Source organism: Triticum aestivum, chromosome 2D, assembly GCF_018294505.1.
Source record: "Triticum aestivum cultivar Chinese Spring chromosome 2D, IWGSC CS RefSeq v2.1, whole genome shotgun sequence".
Taxonomy (NCBI): Eukaryota; Viridiplantae; Streptophyta; class Magnoliopsida; order Poales; family Poaceae; genus Triticum; species Triticum aestivum.
The window spans coordinates 622,972,659-622,995,181 of record NC_057799.1 but is presented as its reverse complement, the minus strand read 5'-3'; the positions used below and the strand labels follow the sequence as shown (position 1 = coordinate 622,995,181).

Below are 22,523 nucleotides of genomic sequence, written 5' to 3'. Positions count from 1 at the left end.
CGGGGTAGTAGCAAAAACGGAGACGGTGGTAGCACAAATCAAAGACTCTGGTAACAAAAAAATGGAGTGGTTCTAGTAGAAAGATGGATCCAACAAAAAAAATCAAAGATGGGTGCCAAAAATAAAAAAAGGATGGTGGTAGCAAAAAACAAAACGATGGTAGCAAAAATTTGGAATGGTTGTAGCAAAAAAGCACTTCCAAAAATGTGGATCCTAGCAAAAAAATGTTGTTGTTTCCAGCAAAAACAAAAACCGGTTGTAGCAAAAAAATTACTGATTGCAGCACCCGCCGAGGCCGATTCCAGCATCTCGTTTGCTCATGCAAGACGTAACCGCCGGCCCATCACCCGGTGGAGGACGGCGCACGTCGGAGCAGCGCGGGGGCAGGTGGAGGCGGCTGCTCGCTAGAATAGAGCGGGGCAGTGAGGGCCTTACGCTCGTCGGAGCAGCACAAGGGGAGTTGGAGGCGGCCGCTCGTCGGAGCAGCGTGGGGCAAGGGATGGGGTTGTGCTCGTCGAGCAGCGCGGGGGGTGGTGGAGGTGGTCGCTCGCCGGAGTAGCCTGATCTGTGTTTGATTTGGAGGAAAGGAGATGTGTGGCGTTGACGGGAAGAAAGAGATAAAGGAGATACGAGAGCGGTTTGCTGGGCCCACTAGTGACGCGTGGGGAGAGAAAGGTGCGAGGGATGTGGGGACGACGCTGCGTACGCAGGCCATGTGTGCGAGGGACCGGCGGAACACGCAGCCGGTCGACCGGCTGCGAACGTTTCCCTAAGTATAATGAGCAATGGAACGGTTTCTAAAACTTCATTTATTTTTTTCTTTGTAGGATGTCTTCAATTAGACGACGGTTATAGCATCCGCGTATGTTGCTGCAGCACTATTTGCAACATTTTTCGTCGTCGATCGAAACATCTAGTAGTGCCGCTCGTAGCATCACAATTACGCGAACGTCACTCGATTGAGACTTCGTTAAGTTTCAGTCGACTGAGTTCTAGGCCACACCGTTAGGATAATCATCTGATTCGCGTGTGCGATGACAATCGAGGCCTAGCTGCGTTTCTATGTCATCGAAAACAGCTCCTTGTGCAAGGGTGTGCTTGTTTGGGGGTCATCTGGTGGACTTCAATGGAAGATTCTACACTTCTTGGAATAGTGTACGTTCCCGTGTTCGGTTGTGGAGTGGGACGGAACGCACCGGCTCCACTCAAGGTAGTTAATATACACACCGGCACACACTACCACTGCAGTGCCACACAGATGCATGCGACAGAGTTGGATCATAAATGGACGTGCGAAATTTGACGTACGTGGCTTCGCAGCCGTACGTACGTACGTATAGCGCACAAAAGACGGTGTTTGTGATTAAGACCTGTAGTTAGTTAATCATGTGTATTTTGTGTGAATGACAGTTGACAATGTATTAGGCCGTAGTCATGCATGTGTTGGATGATGGACGGAGCATGTTGGATCGCACGTAAGGACAAAGGACTATATATGTCATAACGAACGGCGTACATTCAAAACCCAAATGTATGCATGCAGCAGTTTTATTTATTACCAGTAGTAGTTCTTCTCCACACTGTAATTCCGTATCTGGCAAGCTCAGCGGATGCGCAGCAAGCTGCCGGATCACCGGTGCAATATTTAGCTCACACGGCCATATATATAACGCACGCCGTCGGTCACCGGTGCAGGTAGGCTGATGAATCCCGATCGATCAATCGGCTGGCCTTCTTCTTCTTCTTCTCGTCCTCCTTGGCCGGGCCGGCGGAGACCTCCTTCTTCTTCTCCTCATCCTTGGCCGGACCGACGGAGACCACCTGCACCGCGCAGAAGCGCCTGCGCAGCTTGCCGACGACGTGGACGGGGTCGACCGTGCCCACGACCGTCATCTTGTCCTCCTTCATGTCCACGGCGATCTCGTCGATACCTGGGGACAGAAGGAAGCCACGGTCGCCGTCGTCAGAAGCGCCAAACTGAGATATTGATGGGTGAGCGACCTCCATGAATGCATGTTTACGACGAGGCAGACCAAGAACACAAGCAAGCAAGATACAATGCCGGACGGATTCGGAGAAGAAGGGGAGTAAAGTAAGTCACCACAGAGAGCGGAGACGGCCTTGATCGCCTTGCGCTTCCCCGTGTCGTCGTGCAGGTCCAGCTTCACCACCACCTTCTGCAGCCGTCAGAGCACCAAACGATCAGATCAAACTAACTACCAGTAGATCAGGAGCTAGGCGCGGTATAAATCACAAGAGAAATCAAGGAATGCCAGTTCGATCGGCCGTAAAGCAATGACCTTCACGGCGGCCATCGATCCTCGGATGGACGAATGAATTTGGAAGGGTGGGATGGAATGAATTGGAACGGCGAGCGGCGGCTTCCCTCCCGGCGACGATGTAGCAGCGAGTGATGGAGCCTGGGGGATTTATAGGCAGAGGCCGTGGCACGTACTACCATGACTCCGTGTATTGTTGGGAGTTGGCACAGTGGGACTAGGGCGTACGTTAATCCGCGGGCGTGCGTGTGGCCAGGTGTGAGCGCCATTGGAGAGTGGAGGAGACCGAGGGGCGTTGTACGCACGTACGTACGGTGGCGCCAGGGAATGAATGGCCACGACGACCGACGACGTCCTGTGCTGGAGTCTCGGTGCGGGTCCGGCCGGGGTTGCTCCATCGATCCATGATTGCTACTTGGCGAGTATCTTGACACACTTGGGCATCGTGAGCTAATTAAGCCGACCGATCTGGCGTTGGGCAAAGCTGTCAGCGCTGTCGCTCGCTTGCCTTAGTTACGACGCGTACGTCGTCCCTTGTCCGTAGTTGCATTGCAACAATTGGTGATGCGATTGCAACGGCCGTTAAGTTATGGCACAAGTGCATCTAGCGGCAGCGGCAAATGGTTAATTGGCGCGGCACCTCAGCCCAGCGGACCAACCAACCATCATCACCTACCATTGCCAGGAGAAAAGAGAGTTCGGACGTCTAGCGGTGGTTCCAAGCAAGTTCGGCCGATCTCGCCGCGTGAATTTTGCTTCGTCCCCGGCACCGGCGGTCAGAACGCTTTTCCTCTGCGAGCACTCGTGTCGATCAGCGTACACGAGGTGGGGCCTGGCTATGCCCGTCGCGGATGCCACGCACGGAGATCGGTGAACACCATCCAACCGCTGCAATTAATCTTGGTTTAACCGGCTATGATATCACCCTCCGCATTAGAGCAACTCCAACGAACCTACCCAAACATGGCGATTATGTCCGCTTTTTATCCGTCCGGATCGGTCGTACACTCGGCGTCCGTCATTTGGATCGGCAGTGCGCCCAACGTGCCGATCCATATTTACCCGCGCGGCGGGCTTGACGCCTTTTTTAACAAATATACAGACATTTTGCATAGTTTCATAATCAAACAAAAATATTATAGTTTCACAACCAAATAAATATAGCATAGTTTATAAGCCGGATAAATATAGCATAGTTTACAAGCCGAATAAAAATTAAATTGCCTCAAATACATTTCAAAAAAAGATATATCTATTGGTTGCCAACATGAGCCCACATATACTCAACCAAATCATCTTGCAGTTGAATGTGTGTTTTCCAATCACGCATTTGATGATGAAATTGGGTGAACTGTGTAAACATTGCCGCTCCTCCTCCATGCTCAGGCACAACATTGTCACCCTGAAACTACACCCTTGATCGTAAATACGTTCCGGGCGCTCATCCTCTACGATCATATTGTACATGACCACACAAGAGGTCATCACCTCCCACAACTTTTTGGTGCTCTAAGTTCTAGCAGGACATTGAACGATGCCGATTGCAGAACACCAACGGCACGCTCGACATCCTTCCTAGCATTCTCTTGCTCTTGAGCAAATCTTTTCCTCTCTCTCTCCGACAGGGTTGGGGATTGTCTTTGCAATAGTGGTCCATTGAGGATAGATACCGTCACCTAGGTAGTAACCTTTGTTGTAGTTGTGGCCGTTGATGTTAATATTGACCGGTGGGCTGTTGCAAGCCTTGCAAACACCAGCGAGCGTTGAAGCACGCTGATTGTGCAATCCGGTCATGCCAAAAAAAGAGTGTCAGATCCATAGATCTTGTGAGGCCACGGCCTCGAGTATGACAGTGCAAACCCTGACATGGCCCCTATACTACCCTTGCGAAGCAGAAGGACAGTTCTTCCACCCCCAGTGCATGCAGTCTATGCTGCCAAGCATCCTGGGAAGCCCCTGCTGGCATTGATCGGTAACAAGCGGCCTGTATCTTCAGCAGTCGACTCTCTCAAGTACTCAGAGCCAAACACTGCAAATCACAGCCTTGCAGAACCTGTACATGGACTCTAGGCATGTAGACTCGCTCATATGGACGTACTCATCAATGAGATCACCGGATAGTTGCAATGCATTTCTGATAAGATGAGAAGCCAATCTTTTCAAGGGCATCCTCTTTGCACTCGAAATAATTATCGTATCCGACCACCCCCTCTCTAATACGGTTGAAAATATGCCTAGCCATACAGAAACGCCGCCGGAATTTGTGATGTTTGAATAGCGGGTTGGCTGTGTCAAAGTAGTCCTTCCAAAGAAGGAAATGACCGCTCTCTCGGTTGCGATTCAACGCCGGAATCTGCCTCGGGATCGAGCCCCGGAACAACGGCCGCTGCCTATTAAGGTGGTTATGGACCAACACAGCAGCCACCCTCTCCTCGTCATCATCGGATGAGGAATCGTCGGAGTCGCACAGAAATTTGTGGAAAAATAACTCGTCGGCGGAGTCCATTTGTACCTTGAGGCAAACTGTCGAACAACTTGCGTGCGTCGACAAAGAAGCTGGCCGGGTGAAGAGACGCGCGCCTTCCCTGGACCAGGTGGCTGGCCTGGCGGCGTTCGACGAGCGTGGCGGCGTCCGAGGAAGGAGCTGGCCGGGGCCGCGGGGGGTGACTTCGTGCTCGCGACGATGTAAGTGTGGGGGTGGGAAGCTGCGGTGGCCCGGCGGCGAGGTGGTGATGGCGGTGTGGGGAGGGGGGTGCTGTGAAGGCACGGACTACTGGCAGAGACACCGGAACTGGGCGGCGGCGGCGACAATGCGGGGTGGGCGAGGGCTTGCTCTCGATAGGGGTGGAAGAGAATGGCTAATGTGTCGCCGACTAACGGGTCAAAGAGAGGAGTAGGCGCACGTCCGCTTTGTGTCCGCGCCGACGCAAATCAAACTCAAAATTGGGCCGGGAATGGGTCAGCAGGCGGACAAAAAACGGACGCGCGTCTATTTGAGTCGGCACGTTGGGCCAACTTTTCCGCGACGATTCAAATAGACACGCGCGGACGAAATGATTGGCTCGTTGGAGTTGCTCTTGCGTCTGCGGTGACAGCCCACCCGCTGGAAGAGAAAAATAAAATGAAACCGGGGGACAACTCGGCAGATTTGCAATTGTTAGGGACGTGTAGCGTAGCTCGCGATGCGACGGGTGATCTTATCTTTGCTGCGGCCGGACACATGCATTGAACGTCGCTTCATCACACAGAAACTCTTGCTCTAGTCCATGCATTGCGGATCAGCTGCTTTTTTCTTTAATTAATGATAATGAAAGCGAGGCTGTCCTCTCCTATTTTCATATAAAGAAACCATCTGGTCATTTACAAACTGCAAACTACTACGACTAAAGTTCTAAACAAAGCTCAACAGGCTTACGTAGCTGGGATTCGAAAATCCTATCAGCGCAAACCTGATCATGCAAGATCAACAAAGGAGGCCAAGCCCATTGGCTAGAACATCCAAAGACTTCAAACCACAACTAACAAAGTGACCAAACCAATATCTTTTTTTTTTAAGGAGGAATACCCCCGGCCTCTGCATCTGATCGATGCATACGGCCAATTTTATTAATTATTAGCACAAAACCTTACAAAGTCGTACAACAGTAAGACCAAAGCCACCATCTTCGCAACCTCTGTCGCTACTCCTATCTAACTGATGAAGGGGCGCTGATGGTCTGGGCCTAATACCAAACAGACCTCGCAGCCAAACCTAACATCTAAGACCTGAGGTCCCAACCTGGACGCCTGCCGGGTATGGGCACCCACCAGTCCGGCGTGCTCCTCAACGAGGCCGCCTGCCGCATATGAGGCCGCCACAACCACCTACCATTAATCCATCTTCAGAGCTGTACTATTGCAACGGCCTTTCCCGGTCTCACTGCCGCCGACGCCACCACGACGCCAGACAGCGTCGACCTCCTGCGCGTGTCCGTCACCACACATCTGACGCCAAGCCTCCGCTGCTCCATGCCGCCAAGAGCCGCCGCCAAGAATATGCATAAAGAAACACATCCCACCCCACCCCTCACCTACAGACCCTTCCATTCGATCCCAATGTCCTTGGCGTCGCCTCCAGGAAGGTAACGGTGCACAGGGCGCCGCCGACGCCCGATCCGCAACGGATCTTGGGCTTTCACCCGGACATGGTTCGGAGAGGAGAGATGGTGCCCTCAGCAGCGCCCCCAAGGAGGAAAACGGCGCCAAAAATCGGCGTCACCGCTGCCGGCCAGCCAAGGCGGCCAAGGTTTCCCCCGGACACCGATCTGCTCCACCAGAACACACCGGAGGTGGATCCGGAAGATCCAAACCGAACCGGGGACTGGGAATGGATGCATGGAAGGGAGGGGGGCAAGACCTCCAGATCTGGCGGCTCGCCGGCGCGCCGCACGCCCCGCCGTTGCTAGGCCCCGCTGCCCTGCGGCGAGAGGCTGCCCCGCGATCACGCCGTGGCTCCCCACGAGGGGCGCGCCCGACCAGCGCGAGCGCCAGATCCCGCCGCCGCCGGCCGCCAGCTGGGTTTGCCCGCCGACGACCGCCCACGACGAGCGCCAGATCCCGCCGACGAGCGCCGCCAGCACGCAGCCCGCCTCGTGCAGCCCTCCACGCCAGCCACCGTGGCAGCCCAGCGTCGCCGCGTCCCGCACCACGCCGCGTTCCGGCCAGGGAAGATCGCCCCACGGCGAGCACGCCTCGCGAGAAGGAGAGAACGCCCTGGCGGCGGCGAGGGGAGGGATGGGGAGAGGGACGCGGTTCGGCGGCGGCTAGGGTTTCCTCCCCTGCCGCCCGTGGGAGCGCCAGAGGAGGTCCTCACTCTTTGGGTTCGTGCGTGGCACATGCATCCAAATCCTATATCTAAGTTCAGATCAAACAAACTACTGGAGGAACGAAAACAGGAACATAAAAAAAGAACTTCAGCTTTCCAGGCAACATCACCAAAGCGTATGCAAGCAAGAAGTCTTCAGATCCTTGATTTATCATCTTCAATCATCGGCAATTCGCAACACCTCTGGTCTTCATCCCTGGGACCAACATATTGTTTGTTGTGTATATACCACGTTGGGTATTTCATCAAGTTTCACATACATATTGCAGACGACATAGATAGGAGGTTCTTGTGTGCTATCGTGACCCAAGGATGGAGGCGGGTGCGGGGGCGACCCAAGGGGCGACTACGGCCGTGCCGCCATCATCGGCCGGGGATCGAACAAGAGTAGGCGGCCGGTTCTGGGCTCTGGCAGAATCCAATGAGGATGAGGCGGACGGAGATGGGGATGTCCCGGCGGCCTCCCCGACGTCGCCGACCCCGTCTGATCTCATATGCGAGTTCTTCAACTCCGGCTACGACGAAGATGAAGTGGCAACGATGGTCGACAAAGTCTTAACACCCGACAATCCGGCTAGAATTGGACTTCATGTGGGAGAGAAGAACGAGATGGTCCGTCGCGTAGTTCATCGGAGAACGGCGGCGACGGCGATTAGGCCATGGAAGGGCCCCCTGCCTAAGGTAAGTCTCCCAAACTTAATGCTTTTCGATTTGATTCGTCCGGATTCATGGACTACTGTTACGAGAAGGAAAAATGCGCGCCGGGCAGTGCCTCGATCGGCGCCGGGGGTGTCCGCGGAAGCCATGCCGGCGAACCCGGCGATCCAGATCGCGGCGGCTCGTTAGGAGCGTTTGAATCAGATCCTGGGCCGCAGTGGGCCGTTTTTGTTTGAAACACATCCGAATTTGGCTGGGCCGAGGACTGCTGGGTATGAGGCCCAGGCTAGTCCGGTATCCTCCAATATCGATCGCGCAGACGCAGGCAGATCAATCGATCTTTCGGCTGCTCCTTCGACCTCGCAGAACGCTAGGGTTCTTCGACGAGGGAAACCGGGCTTCCGTTCCTGTGGTCTTGGCCGTGCGAGACGAATACCCCCCTAGTGGACATGGCCGGCCAAGGGGCTGGCGCGCCACCGGGGAAGAAGCACTTTGCCCCGACCGGGACTAGCCGCGCCGGTGCTGTGCCGCCGCCAATGACGGGTGCTGGGCGTGGGGCAGCGGTGCTGCCTGGCCCTAGACGTAGGTGGCCAGCGGGGCGGCGCAGACGGTTGCGGGGCGAGGTGGTGCTCACACCGGGGCTCGGCCTCCTGCTCAGGGCCCGACTGCGGTGCTAGCAGCGGGTCGGGGCGGGACGGCCCATGGTCCTCGGCCGCCGGCGCTGACACCGGTTGTGGCTGCAGCTGCGGGGCGGGGCGGTGCGCTTGGTCCGCGGCCGCCTGCACCCGGGAATCAGGTTGTCACGCCCGGTCATCATCCTCGGGCGGCGCCACCGCCGCATGACGTCGCGAGGCCACCGCAAAAACAGCCTGGACCGGTGCAGAACGTGGGTGCTGGAGGTGCTTCTGGACCGCCCCGGGGACAGTGGGGGGACGATGGATGCGATGCGTATGGTGATAGCCAACACCGTGGTTCGTCCTCGACGGGTGGTGGCCGCGGTTATGCTTGGCAGAGTGATCGTACAGCTGAGAGACCCTTTCTTGGTCCTTCGGGTGGTTTCGTTGAGGGGGCGTTGTTGGGGAACGTAGTAATTTCAAAAAAAATCCAACGCACACATAGGATCATGGTGATGCATAGCAACGAGAGGGGAGAGTGTTGTCCACGTACCCTCGTAGACCGAAAGCGGAAGCGCGTTAGCACAACGCGGTTGATGTAGTCGTACGTCTTCACAATCCGACCGATCAAGTACCGAACGTACGGCACCTCCGAGTTCAGCACACGTTCAGCTCGATGACGTCCCTCGAACTCTGATCCAGGCGAGCTTTGAGGGTGAGTTCCGTCAGCACGACGGCGTGGTGATGATGGTGATGTTCTACCGACGCAGGGCTTCGCCTGAGCACTGCTACGATATTATCGAGGTGGATTATGGTGGAGGGGGCACCGCACACGGCTAAGAGATCAAGAGATCAATTGTTGTGTCTATGGGGTGCCCCCCTCCTCCGTATATAAAGGGGGGAGGAGGAGAGGGCCGGCCAAGGGGGTGGCGCGCCCTAGGAGGGGGAAACCTACTCCAAGTAGGTTTGCCCCTCCCTTTCCTAGTCCAAGAAGGAGGGGGAAGGAAGGAGTGGGAGAGGGGAAAGGAAAGGGGGGCGCCGCCCCCCTTCCTTGTCCTATTCGGACTCAAGGGGCGGGGGCGCGCCTCTTGCCCTGGCCGGCCCCTCTCTCTCTCCACTTGGGCCCAACAAGGTCCATTAGTTCCCGGGAGGGGGGGTTTCCGGTAACCCCCGGTACTCCGATAAATGTCCGAAACCTTCCGGAACATTTCCGGTGTCCAAACATAGTCGTCCAATATATCGATCTTTACGTCTCGACCATTTCGAGACTCCTCGTCATGTCCGTGATCACATCCGGGACTCCAAACAACCTTCGGTACATCAAAACACATAAACTCATAATATAACTGTCATCAAACTTTAAGCGTGCGGACCCTACGGCTTCGAGAACTATGTAGACATGACCGAGACACGTCTCCGGTCAATAACCAATAGCGGAACCTGGATGCTCATATTGGCTCCCACATATTCTACGAAGATCTTTATCGGTCAAACCACATAACAACATACGTTGTTCCCTTTGTCATCGGTATGTTACTTGCTCGAGATTCGATCGTCGGTATCTCAATACCTAGTTCAATCTCGCTATCGGCAAGTCTCTTTACTCGTTATGTAATACATCATCCCGCAACTAACTCATTAGTTGCAATGCTTGCAAGGCTTATAGTGATGTGCATTACCGAGTGGGCCCAGAGATACCTCTCCGACAATCGGAGTGACAAATCCTAATCTCGAAATACGCCAACGCAACAAGTACCTTCGGAGACACCTGTAGAGCACCTTTATAATCACCCAGTTATGTTGTGACGTTTGGTAGCACATAAAGTGTTCCTCCGGTAAACGGGAGTTGCATAATCTCATAGTCATAGGAACATGTATAAGTCATGAAGAAAGCAATAGCAACATACTAAACGATCAAGTGCTAAGCTAACGGAATGGGTCAAGTCAATCACATCATTCTCCTAATGATGTGATCCCGTTAATCAAATGATAACTCATGTCAATGGCTAGGAAACATAACCATCTTTGATCAACGAGCTAGTCAAGTAGAGGCATACTAGTGACACTTTGTTTGTTTATGTATTCACACAAGTATTATGTTTCCGAATAATAAACATTTATCATGATATAAGGAAATAAATAATAACTTTATTATTGCCTCTAGGGCATATTTCCTTCAGTCTCCCACTTGCACTAGAGTCAATAATCTAGATTACACAGTAATGATTGTAACACCCATGGAGCCTTGGTGCTGATCATGTTTTGCTCATGGAAGAGGCTTAGTCAACGGGTCTGCAACATTCAGATCCGTATGTATCTTGCAAATTTCAATGTCTCCCACCTGGACTAGATCCCGGATGGAGTTAAAGCGTCTCTTGATGTGCTTGGTTCTCTTGTGAAATCTGGATTCCTTTGCCAAGGCAATTGCACCAGTATTGTCCCAAAAGATTTTCATTGGACCCGATGCACTAGGTATGACACCTAGATCGGATATGAACTCCTTCATCCAGACTCCTTCATTTGCTGCTTCCGAAGCAGCTATGTACTCCGCTTCACACGTAGATCCCGCCACAACGCTTTGTTTAGAACTGCACCAACTGACAGCTCCACCATTCAATGTAAACACGCATCCGGTTTGCGATTTAGAATCGTCCAGATCAGTGTCAAAGCTTGCATCGACGTAACCATTTACGGCTAGCTCTTTGTCACCTCCATAAACGAGAAACATATCCTTAGTCCTTTTCAGGTATTTCAGGATGTTCTTGACCGCTGTCCAGTGATCCACTCATGGATTACTTTGGTACCTCCCTGCTAAACTTATAGCAAGGCACACATCAGGTCTGGTACACGACATTGCATACATGATAGAGCCCATGGCTGAAGCATAGGGAACATCTTCCATCTTCTCTCTATCTTCTGCAGTGGTCGGGCATTGAGTTTACTCAACTTCACACCTTGTAACACAGGCACGAACCCTTTCTTTGCTTGATCCATTATGAACTTCTTCAAAACTTTGTCAAGGTATGTGCTTTGTGAAAGTCCAATTAAGCGTCTTGATCTATCTCTATAGATCTTGATGCCCAATATATAAGCAGCTTCACCGAGGTCCTTCATTGAAAAACTCTTATTCAAGTATCCCTTTATGCTATCCAGAAATTCTATATCATTTCCAATCAGCAATATGTCATCCACATATAATATCAGAAATGCTACAGAGCTCCCACTCACTTTCTTGTAAATACAGGCTTCTCCAAAAGTCTGTATAAAACCAAATGCTTTGATCACACTATCAAAGCGTTTATTCCAACTCCGAGAGGCTTGCACCAGTCCATAAATGGATCGCTGGAGCTTGCACACTTTGTTAGCTCCCTTTGGATCGACAAAACCTTCTGGCTGCATCATATACAACTCTTCTTCCAGAAATTCATTCAGGAATGCAGTTTTGACATCCATCTGCCAAATTTCATAATCATAAAATGCGGCAATTGCTAAAATGATTCGGACAGACTTAAGCATCGCTACGGGTGAGAAAGTCTCATCGTAGTCAATCCCTTGAACTTGTCGAAAACCTTTCGCAACAAGTCGAGCTTTATAGACAGTAACATTACCGTCAGCGTCAGTCTTCTTCTTGAAGATCCATTTATTCTCAATGGCTTGCCGATCATCGGGCAAGTCAACCAAAGTCCACACTTTGTTTTCATACATGGATCCCATCTCAGATTTCATGGCCTCAAACCATTTTGCGGAATCTGGGCTCACCATCGCTTCTTCATAGTTCGTAGGTTTGTCATGGTCTAGTAACATAACCTCCAGAACAGGATTACCGTACCACTCTGGTGCGGATCTTACTCTGGTTGACCTACGAGGTTCAGTAACAACTTGATCTGAAGTTTCATGATCATCATCATTAACTTCCTCACTAATTGGTGTAGGTGTCACAGGAACCGGTTTCTGTGATGAACTACTTTCCAATAAGGGAGCAGGTACAGTTACCTCATCAAGTTCTACTTTCCTCAAACTCACTTCTTTTGAGAGAAACTCCTTCTCTAGAAAGATTCCAAATTTAGCAACAAAAGTCTTGCCTTCGGATCTGTGATACAAGGTGTACCCAACAGTCTCTTTTGGGTATCCTATGAAGACACATTTCTCCGATTTGGGTTCGAGCTTATCAGGTTGAAGCTTTTTCACATAAGCATCGCAGCCCCAAATTTTAAGAAACGACAACTTTGGTTTCTTGCCAAACCATAGTTCATAAGGCGTCGTCTCAACGGATTTCGATGGTGCCCTATTTAACGTGAATGTAGCCGTCTCTAAAGCATAAACCCAAAATGATAGTGGTAAATCAGTAAGAGACATCATAGATCGCACCATATCTAGTAAAGTACGATTACGACGTTCGGACACACCATTTCGCTGTGGTGTTCCGGGTGGTGTGAGTTGCGAAACTATTCCGCATTGTTTCAAATGAAGACCAAACTCGTAACTCAAATATTCTCCTCCACGATCAGATCGTAGAAACTTTATTTCTTGTTACGATGATTTTCAACTTCACTCTGAAATTCTTTGAACTTTTCAAATGTTTCAGACTTATGTTTCATTAAGTAGATATACGCATATCTGCTCAAATCATCTGTAAAGGTGAGAAAATAACGATACCCGCCGCGAGCCTCAATATTCATCGGACCACATACATATGTATGTATGATTTCCAATAAATTTGTTGCTCTCTCCATAGTTCCGGAGAACTGCGTTTTAGTCATCTTGCCCATTAGGCACGGTTCGCAAGTACCAAGTGATTCATAATCAAGTGGTTCCAAAAGTCCATCAGTATGGAGTTTCTTCATGCGCTTTACACAAATATGACCTAAACGACAGCACCACAAATAAGTTGAACTATCATTATCAACTCTACATCTTTTGGCTTCAATATTATGAATATGTGTATCACTACTATCGAGATTCAACAAAAATAGACCACTCTTCAAGGGTGCATGACCATAAAAGATATTATTCATATAAATAGAACAACCATTATTCTCTAATTTAAATGAATAACCGTCTCGCATCAAACAAGATCCAGATATAATGTTCATGCTCAACGCTGGCACCAAATAACAATTATTCAGATATAAAAGTAATCCCGAAGGTAGATGTAGAGGTAGCATGCCGACCGCGATCACATCGACTTTGGAACCATTTCCCACGCGCATCGTCACCTCGTCCTTAGCCAATCATTGCTTAATCCGTAGTCCCTGTTTTGAGTTGCAAATATTAGCAACAGAAGCATTATCAAATACCCAGGTGCTACTGCGAGCATTAGTAAGGTACACATCAATAACATGTATATCACATATACCTTTGTTCACATTGCCATCCTTCTTATCCGCCAAACACTTGGGGCAGTTCCGCTTCCAGTGACCAGTCTGTTTGCAATAGAAGCACTCAGTCTCAGGCTAGGTCCAGACTTGGGTTTCTTCTCCTGAGCAGCAACTTGTTTGCTGTTCTTCTTGAAGTTCCCCTACTTCTTCCCTTTGCCCTTTTTCTTGAAACTGGTGGTCTTGTTAACCATCAACACTTGATGCTCCTTCTTGATTTCTACCTCCGCAGCCTTTAGCATTGCGAAGAGCTCGGGAATCGTCTTATCCATCCCTTGCATGTTATAGTTCATCACGAAGCTCTTGTAGCTTGGTGGCAGTGATTGAAGAATTCTGTCAATGACGCTATCATCCGGAAGATTAACTCCCAGTTGAACCAAGTGATTGTTATACCCAGACATTCTGAGTATATGCTCACTGACAGAACTATTCTCCTCCATCTTACAGCTGTAGAACTTATTGGAGACTTCATATCTCTCAATCCGGGCATTTGCTTGAAATATTAACTTCAACTCCTAAAACATCTCATATGCTCCATGACGTTCAAAACGTCGTTGAAGTCCCGGTTCTAAGCCGTAAAGCATGGCACACTGAACTATCGAGTAGTCATCAGCTTTGCTCTGCCAGACGTTCATAACATCTGGTGTTGCTCCTGCAGCAGGTTTGGCACCTAGCGGTGCTTCCAGGACGTAATTCTTTTGTGCAGCAATGAGGATAATCCTCAAGTTATGGACCCAGTCCGTGTAATTGCTACCATCATCTTTCAACTTTTCTTTCTCAAGGAACGCATTAAAATTCAATGGAACAACGGCACGGGCCATCTATCTACAACAACATAGACAAGCAAGATACTATCAGGTACTAAGTTCATGATAAATTTAAGTTCAATTAATCATATTACTTAAGAACTCCCACTTAGATAGACATCCCTCTAGTCCTCTAAGTGATCACGTGATCCATATCAACTAAACCATGTCTGATCATCACGTGAGATGGAGTAGTTTCAATGGTGAACATCACTATGTTGATCATATCTACTATATGATTCACGCTCGACCTTTCGGTCTCAGTGTTCCGAGGCCATATCTGTTATATGCTAGGCTCGTCAAATTTAACCTGAGTATTTCGCGTGTGCAACTGTTTTGCACCCGTTGTATTTGAACGTAGAGCCTATCACACCCGATCATCACGTGGTGTCTCAGCACGAAGAACTTTCGCAACGGTGCATACTCAGGGAGAACTATTATTCCTTGATAATTTAGTGAGAGATCATCTTATAATGCTACCGTCAATCAAAGCAAGATAAGATACATAAAAGATAAACATCACATGCAATCAATATAAGTGATATGATATGGCCATCATCAACTTGTGCTTGTGATCTCCATCTCCGAAGCACCGTCATGATCAACATCATCACCGGCGCGACACCTTGATCTCCATCGTAGCATCGTTGTCGTCTCGCCAACTTATGCTTCTACGACTATCGCTACCGCTTAGTGATAAAGTAAAGCATTACAGGGCGTTTGCATTGCATACAATAAAGCGGCAACTATATGGCTCCTGCCAGTTGCCGATAACTCGGTTACAAAACATGATCATCTCATACAATAAAATATAGCATCATGCCTTGACCATATCACATCACAACATGCCCTGCAAAAACAAGTTAGACGTCCTCTACATTGTTGTTGCAAGTTTTACGTGGCTGCTACGGGCTGAGCAAGAACCGTTCTTACCTACGCATCAAAACCACAACGATAGTTTGTCAAGTTGGTGCTGTTTTAACCTTCTCAAGGACCGGGCGTAGCCACACTCGGTTCAACTAAAGTTGGAGAAACTGACACCAGCCAGCCACATGTGTGCAAAGCACGTCGGTAGAACCAGTCTCGCGTAAGCGTACGCGTAATGTCGGTCCGGGCCGCTTCATCCAACAATCACTTCAAGAAATATGTCAACTAGTGACCTTCTTGAAGGAAATATGCCCTAGAGGCAATAATAAAGTTATTATTTATTTCCTTATATCATGATAAATGTTTATTATTCATGCTAGAATTGTATTAACCAGAAACATAATACATGTGTGAATACATAGACAAACAGAGTGTCACTAGTATGCCTCTACTTGACTAGCTCGTTAATTAAAGATGGTTATGTTTCCTAACCATAGACATGAGTTGTCATTTGATTAACGGGATCACATCATTAGGAGAATGATGTGATTGACTTGACCCATTCCGTTAGCTTAGCACTTGATCGTTTAGTATGTTGCTATTGCTTTCTTCATGACTTATACATGTTCCTATGACTATGAGAATATGCAACTCCCGTTTACTGGAGGAACACTTTGTTTGCTACCAAACGTCACAACGTAACTGGGTGATTATAAAGGTGCTCTACAGGTGTCTCCGAAGGTAGTTGTTGGGTTGGCGTATTTCGAGATTAGGATTTGTCACTCCGATTGTCGGAGAGGTATCTCTGGGCCCACTCAGTAATGCACATCACTATAAGCCTTGCAAGCATTGTAACTAATGAGTTAGTTGCGGGATGATGTATTACGGAACGAGTAAAGAGACTTGTCGGTAACGAGATTGAACTAGGTATTGAGATACCGACGATCGAATCTCGGGCAAGTAACATACCGATGACAAAGGGAACAACGTATGTTGTTATGCGGTTTGACCGATAAAGATCTTCGTAGAATATGTGGGAGCCAATATGAGCATCCAGGTTCCGCTATTGGTTATTGACCGGAGACGTGTCTCGGTCATGTCTACATTGTTCTCGAACCCGTAGGGTCCGCACGCTTAAAGCTCGATGACGGTTATATTATGAGTTTATGTGTTTTGATGTACCGAAGGTAGATCAGAGTCCCGGATGAGACCGGGGACATGACGAGGAGTCTCGAAATGGTCGAGACATAAAGATCGATATATTGGACGACTATATTCGGACATCGGAAAGGTTCCGAGTGATTCGGGTATTTTTCGGAGTACCGGAGAGTTACGGGAATTCGCCGGGGAGTATATGGGCCTTATTAGGCTTTAGGGGAAACAGAGAGGAGAGGCTGCGCCCCCCCCCCCCAAGGCCTAGTCCGAATTGGACTAGGGGGAGGGTCTGCGCCCCCTCCTTCCTTCTCTTCTCTTTCCCCTTTCCTTGACTCCTACTCCTACTACTTGGAAGGGGGGGAATCCTACTCCCGGTGGGAGTAGGACTCCTCCTAGGGCGCGCCATAGAGAGGGCCGGCCCTCCCCCTCCTCCACTCCTTTATATACGGGGAGGGGGGCACCCCTTGGAAACACAACAATTGATCCTTTGGATCTCTTAGCCGTGTGCGGTGCCCCCCTCCACCATAGTCCACCTCGATAACATCGTAGCGGTGCTTAGGCGAAGCCCTGCGTCGGTAGAACATCATCATCGTCACCACGCCGTCGTGCTGACGGAACTCTCCCTCGAAGCTTTGCTGGATCGGAGCTCGCGGGATGTCATCGAGCTGAACGTGTGCTGAACTCAGAGATGCCGTGCGTTCGGTACTTGGATCAGTCGGATCGTGAAGACGTACGACTACATCAACTGCGTTGTGCTAATGCTTCCGCTTTCGGTCTACGAGGGTACGTGGACACACTCTCCCCTCTCGTTGCTATGCATCACCATGATCTTGCGTGTACGTAGGAAATTTTTAAAATTACTACGTTCCCCAACACTTCTGTCAGTGACCCTGGAAGAATTGGTCATAGATCTATGACCATTTGAGACCAATTGGTCCAAAGCTGTTCAGGGGGCTCCACACCCTAAACTATAACGACCATTTTGGTCAGAAAGGTCGTAATTTCCTTATACAAATGGTCATAAAGCAGATAGCACTGGTCCGCTGCCTTATTTCTAGCTGATCATGACCAATATAGATGGTCATAACCTTGTAAATTGTGGTGGGTTGCTATGACTAGGCGCCACCTCATCAGTTTTTCCTATGTGTCATGTCCATGTGGCAGTTTTTGCCCTAGGTTGTGAAGCAACCTATATTTCTGTCATTCCCAAAATTCCCAAAAAAATCTCATAAATTCTTTGGGTCATATCTTCGTCAAATATGTAGAAAACCTTCCTTGCCTAGTTCAAAAATAATTCAAAAATATTCATTTTCCTATTCTGTTCAGAAAAACACTTTGTGAAGGAAGTGCCACTTTGGCATGTCCAAATGGTATCCATTTTCTACAGTCCTTTCCTATGCCCAAATAACCATCCTCCACCAAATGCCAGCTCAATCCATTCATTATTTTGAGCCCAGCTTCAACATTCGTATTTATGTCCAATGTGGTACTTTGCAAAGCAAGTACCACCTAGGCTCCTCCTTTTGAGCTGAAAATTTGTGAAGACGGTCTTCTTAGTAACTGATCATCCTCAGCCAAAACTCACGCCCATTAGCCATGTGCATTTCCCGTACCGCTAATCAAACACTTGGCTGCTTATTCATGTTTGAGCATCGATCGGTCTCCTCGTGAGAATCTTATGTTGTGATTTTCTTCCTAGAACCTACCTGGGGAGTGCCCAACCCACTAGACATGCCTAGGCCACCCAGAACACATGGCAACGCCACGTTCACGCGGTGACCACGCGGCGGGCATGCGAGTTTACGCGCTCTAGAGTTGGGGCCCTCGGCCACCATCCAAACCTCGACGTATCGCCACCAAACCATGTATTTATGATTAAATAGGTACTTATGTAACTATAAATGATTTTTGGAAAAAATAAAGAGCAAACTATGAGGCACCTACAGTTCAAATTTGACCCGCTTCCTACTGAATCAGCGGGAATTTGTCTTTTTCGCCAGAGGTGGATCAAAACTTTTGACACCCAACCATTTTGTCAATTGTGCATTAAATATGTCCTAGTATTTTAGAAAATTGATTTGGTCCAATTTTGCAACAATTATTTGGGAGGTCTTTCACAAAAAAACCTCCTTTTGGGCACTCAAAAACTGGAAAATGGTTTTTTCGTCCAAAGAATGAAAACTTCCTTAGGCAACATTGTTTGCCATTCCAATATGCACCCTTGTGCACAATATGAGATCATTTGAACAAACTATGCCATGAATGTGGCCATAAGATTGATCATTTGGCTTGAAATCCATTGATCTCCACACGTGATAGCTCGTTTCTGAGAACACTTTTTTAAAATAATTTTCGTATTACAAGTTTAATATTTTTACTGGTAACTTGGTCACATATAATGACACAATGCGAAGGTTTTCCAATTTTTTGATTATTTTTGAATTTTTTATGCCCGTTTTCAAAATGCGGTCAAAACGGCGGGCTTGACCGTTCCTAGCTAGTGGTTGAATCTTGGAAAACTTTTGATGTTTCTCTGATTAAATAGATACTTATGTACCTAGAAATAATTTTTGGAAAAATAAATAGCAAACTATGAGGCAGCTGTAGTTCAAATTTGACCCGCTTCCTACTGAATCGGCAGAAATTTGTCTTTTTCACAAGATGTGGATCAAAACTTTTGACACGCAACCATTTGGTCAATTGTGCATTAAATATGTCCCAGTATTTTAGGAAATTGATTTGGTACAATTTTGCAACAAATATTTGGTAGGTCCTTCACAAAAAAAGCTCATTTTGGGCACTCAAAAAAATGGAAAATGATTTTTTTCGTGCAAAGAAAATGATAACTCCCTTAGGCAACATTGTTTGGAATTCTAATATGCACCCTTGTGCACAATATGAGATCATTTGAACAAACTATGCCATGAATGTGGCTATAAGATTGATCATTTGGCTTGAAAGCCTTGAATCTTCACGCATGATAGCTCATTTCTGAGAACATTTTTTAAAATAATTTTCGTATTACAAGTTTCTTATTTTTACTGGTAACTTGGTCAAATATAATGACACAATGCGAAGGTTTTCCATTTTTTGATTTTTTTTGAATTTTTTATGCCCGTTTGAAAATGCGGTCAAAACGGCGGGCTTGACCGTTCCTAACTAGTGGTTGAATCTTGGAAAACTTTTGATGTTTCTCTGATTAAATAGATACTTATGTACCTAGAATTAATTTTTTGAAAAAATAAATAGCAAACTATGAGGCAGCTGCAGTTCAAATTTGACCCGCTTCCTCCTGAGTCGGCAGAAATTTGTCTTTTTCACAAGAGGTGGATCAAAACTTTTGACACCCAACCATTTGGTCAATTGTGCATTAAATATGTCCTAGCATTTTAGAAAATTGATTTGGTACAATTTTGCAACAAATATTTGGTAGGTCCTTCACAAAAAAGCTCATTTTGGGCACTCAAAAATGGAAAATGATTTTTTCATGCAAAGAAAATGATAACTCCCTTAGGCAACATTGTTTGTCATTCCAAGATGCACCCTTGTGCACAATATGAGATCATTTGAACAAGCCATGCCATGAATGTGGCCATAAGATTGATCATTTGGCTTGAAAGCCATGAATCTTCACGCATGATAGCTCATTTCTGAGAACACTTTTTTAAAATAATTTTCGTATTACAAGTTTATTATTTTTCCTGGTAACTTGGTCACATATAATGACACAATGCAAAGGTTTTCCAATTTTTTGATTTCTTTTTGAATTTTTTATGCCCGTTTCAAAATGCGGTCAAAACTGCGGGCTTGACCGTTCCTAAATAGTTGTTGAATCTTGGAAAACTTTTGATGTTTCTATGATTAAATAGATAGTTATGTACCTAGAAATGATTTTTGGAAAAAAATAAAGAGCAAACGATGAGGCAGCTGGAGTTGAAATTTGACCCGCTTCCTGCTGAATCGGCAGAAATTTGTCTTTTTCACAAGAGGTGGATCAAAACTTTTGACACCCAACCATTTGGTCAATTGTGCATTAAATGTGTCCTAGTATTTTAGAAAATTGATTTGGTACAATTTTGCAACAAATATTTGGTAGGTCCTTCACAAAAAAAGCTCATTTTGGGCACTCGAGAAATGATTATCTTACAAAAAACTCATTTATGAGAACACTTTTTTTAATGATATTTGCATTATTCAAAGTTTGTTATTTTTACTGAAAAGTAGGTCACACTTGGTGACACAATGCGAAGGTTTTTGATTTCTATTTACTTTTATATAAATTTTCTAGGCCATCAAATAGCAGACATGATTTAACAACTTATTTTCAATCAATTATTATGACCAATTTAAATGGTCTTAACCTCATCAAAGGAGATAATGCGTTCTGATTGGTCCAGAATCATGTCACGCGGATCATGCATTAAGCACCGTCGGATGCACCCGGATCTAACGGCCCACACCTCCCTCGTCGCTCTCACCCCGTGTCCCTCTCATCCTCATCCACCCATGAAACCCTAGCTCCCTTATCCCCTTCGGCGCTGCCGCTCCCGCTTCCTTTTCCCCATCGCCGCCGCCACCTTTGCTCGCTACACCACAGCCACACGGCCATCCCCATCCAGATCCAACCGCCGCTGCACGTCGACGAGGCGGCTGGCGGGCGGGGCGCGCCGGCACGGCCCTCCGTGCGCGCGCACCGGGAGGCCCTCGAGGCGGCGCCGTCGGGGTCGTCTCCGGGCTCGACCTCGGCCGCCTCAACTCCTCCCACGCCGGTGGCTCACTCCGCAAGGTTGCTGCCGAGGCTGCCGCCGCTGGGGCCCGCGTCTTCGCCGACCTGTACGCCCTCGGGGGCGCATCCCTGCCGGACCCGCTGGATGAGGAGGACAGGGCCAAGTGCCCGCACTCCATCGTGCTCGCCGGCGACGAGTTCCCTCCACGGCCATGGCCTCGGCCTCCCTTCCCCGACCGCCAAGATGCCGGCGCGGAGGCTGCTCTCCGCCACCGTCAGGGCCATGGCGCCGGCCAGCCCCAACAAAGGTACTGCGCAGTTGCGGCGGCGGACGGCAAGTTCATGCCGGTCATCGACAAGAAGGTCGGCTACTCCTTCGTCTACCCATTCGGATGGCAGGTACTCCTCCATGAATCCTCTCCTCTGCTCTGCTCCATACGCATGCATACACTTGGTGATGCTGCTGAATGAATGAATGAATGTGTGTGTGGGTGGGTGCAGGAGGTGTATGTGCAGGACAAGGTGTACAAGGACGTGATCGACCCCGCCGTCCGCGAGTGGACCTCAAGACTGATGTGTACCTTCCTGAGCTTCCAGACGAACATGCAAGCAGCTCCGCTGCCAAGCCATCAGCCCAACCAGATGGAGCTGGCCCTCTTCCATGACCCACTGTTGCCTCAGGTAGCATAATTTCCACTCTGCAGACCATTCTTCAGTCTCTCACAACGCATTTGAGAGAAGCATGTTAGTACTACATTTTAGCAAGATGCCGAAACCAACGAGGCTTTGTTTAAGCAGGCCGGGGCGTAGAGCACGAACCCGTTCGCCGACGACAACTTCAAGGGTTACCCTGAGTACGTGAACACCAGGAACCCACAGACGGCAGACGATCCCTTCCAGCAACATTTCCTGAAGCTGCCGGCGTCAAGCCCCTACGACAACTTCCTCAGGGCTGCAGGGTGCTGAGGCGATGAGTTTCTGCCCGGAGCAGCAGCAAGTCTGTCATGTCACGTCTCTATGCATGGTACCGAGACACGAGTAGGACTAGATCTAAGAATCAGAGAGATTAAGTCAGTATATCTTACTTGGGTACAAGTCGCTAGAGGTTTCTACTGACACACACTTAACCCATCCATTTATCTCTCTGCTAATTCTCCACTTGGGTACAAACTGTTATATA

The 22,523-nt window shown here is 48.5% G+C and overlaps 1 protein-coding gene across 1 annotated transcript; it reads right to left on the bottom strand.

The window, feature by feature from the left end:
- Positions 1–1,476: 1,476 nt before the first annotated feature.
- LOC123050511 (heavy metal-associated isoprenylated plant protein 39-like) lies at positions 1,477–2,389 on the bottom strand. Its single transcript, XM_044473294.1, has 3 exons — positions 2,301–2,389; positions 2,102–2,177; positions 1,477–1,931 (listed from the first exon to the last, which is right to left on the bottom strand). Exons 1-3 carry the CDS (start codon positions 2,313–2,315, stop codon positions 1,684–1,686), a joined length of 339 nt encoding a protein of 112 aa, XP_044329229.1. The 5' UTR covers positions 2,316–2,389; the 3' UTR covers positions 1,477–1,683.
- Positions 2,390–22,523: the final 20,134 nt, after the last annotated feature.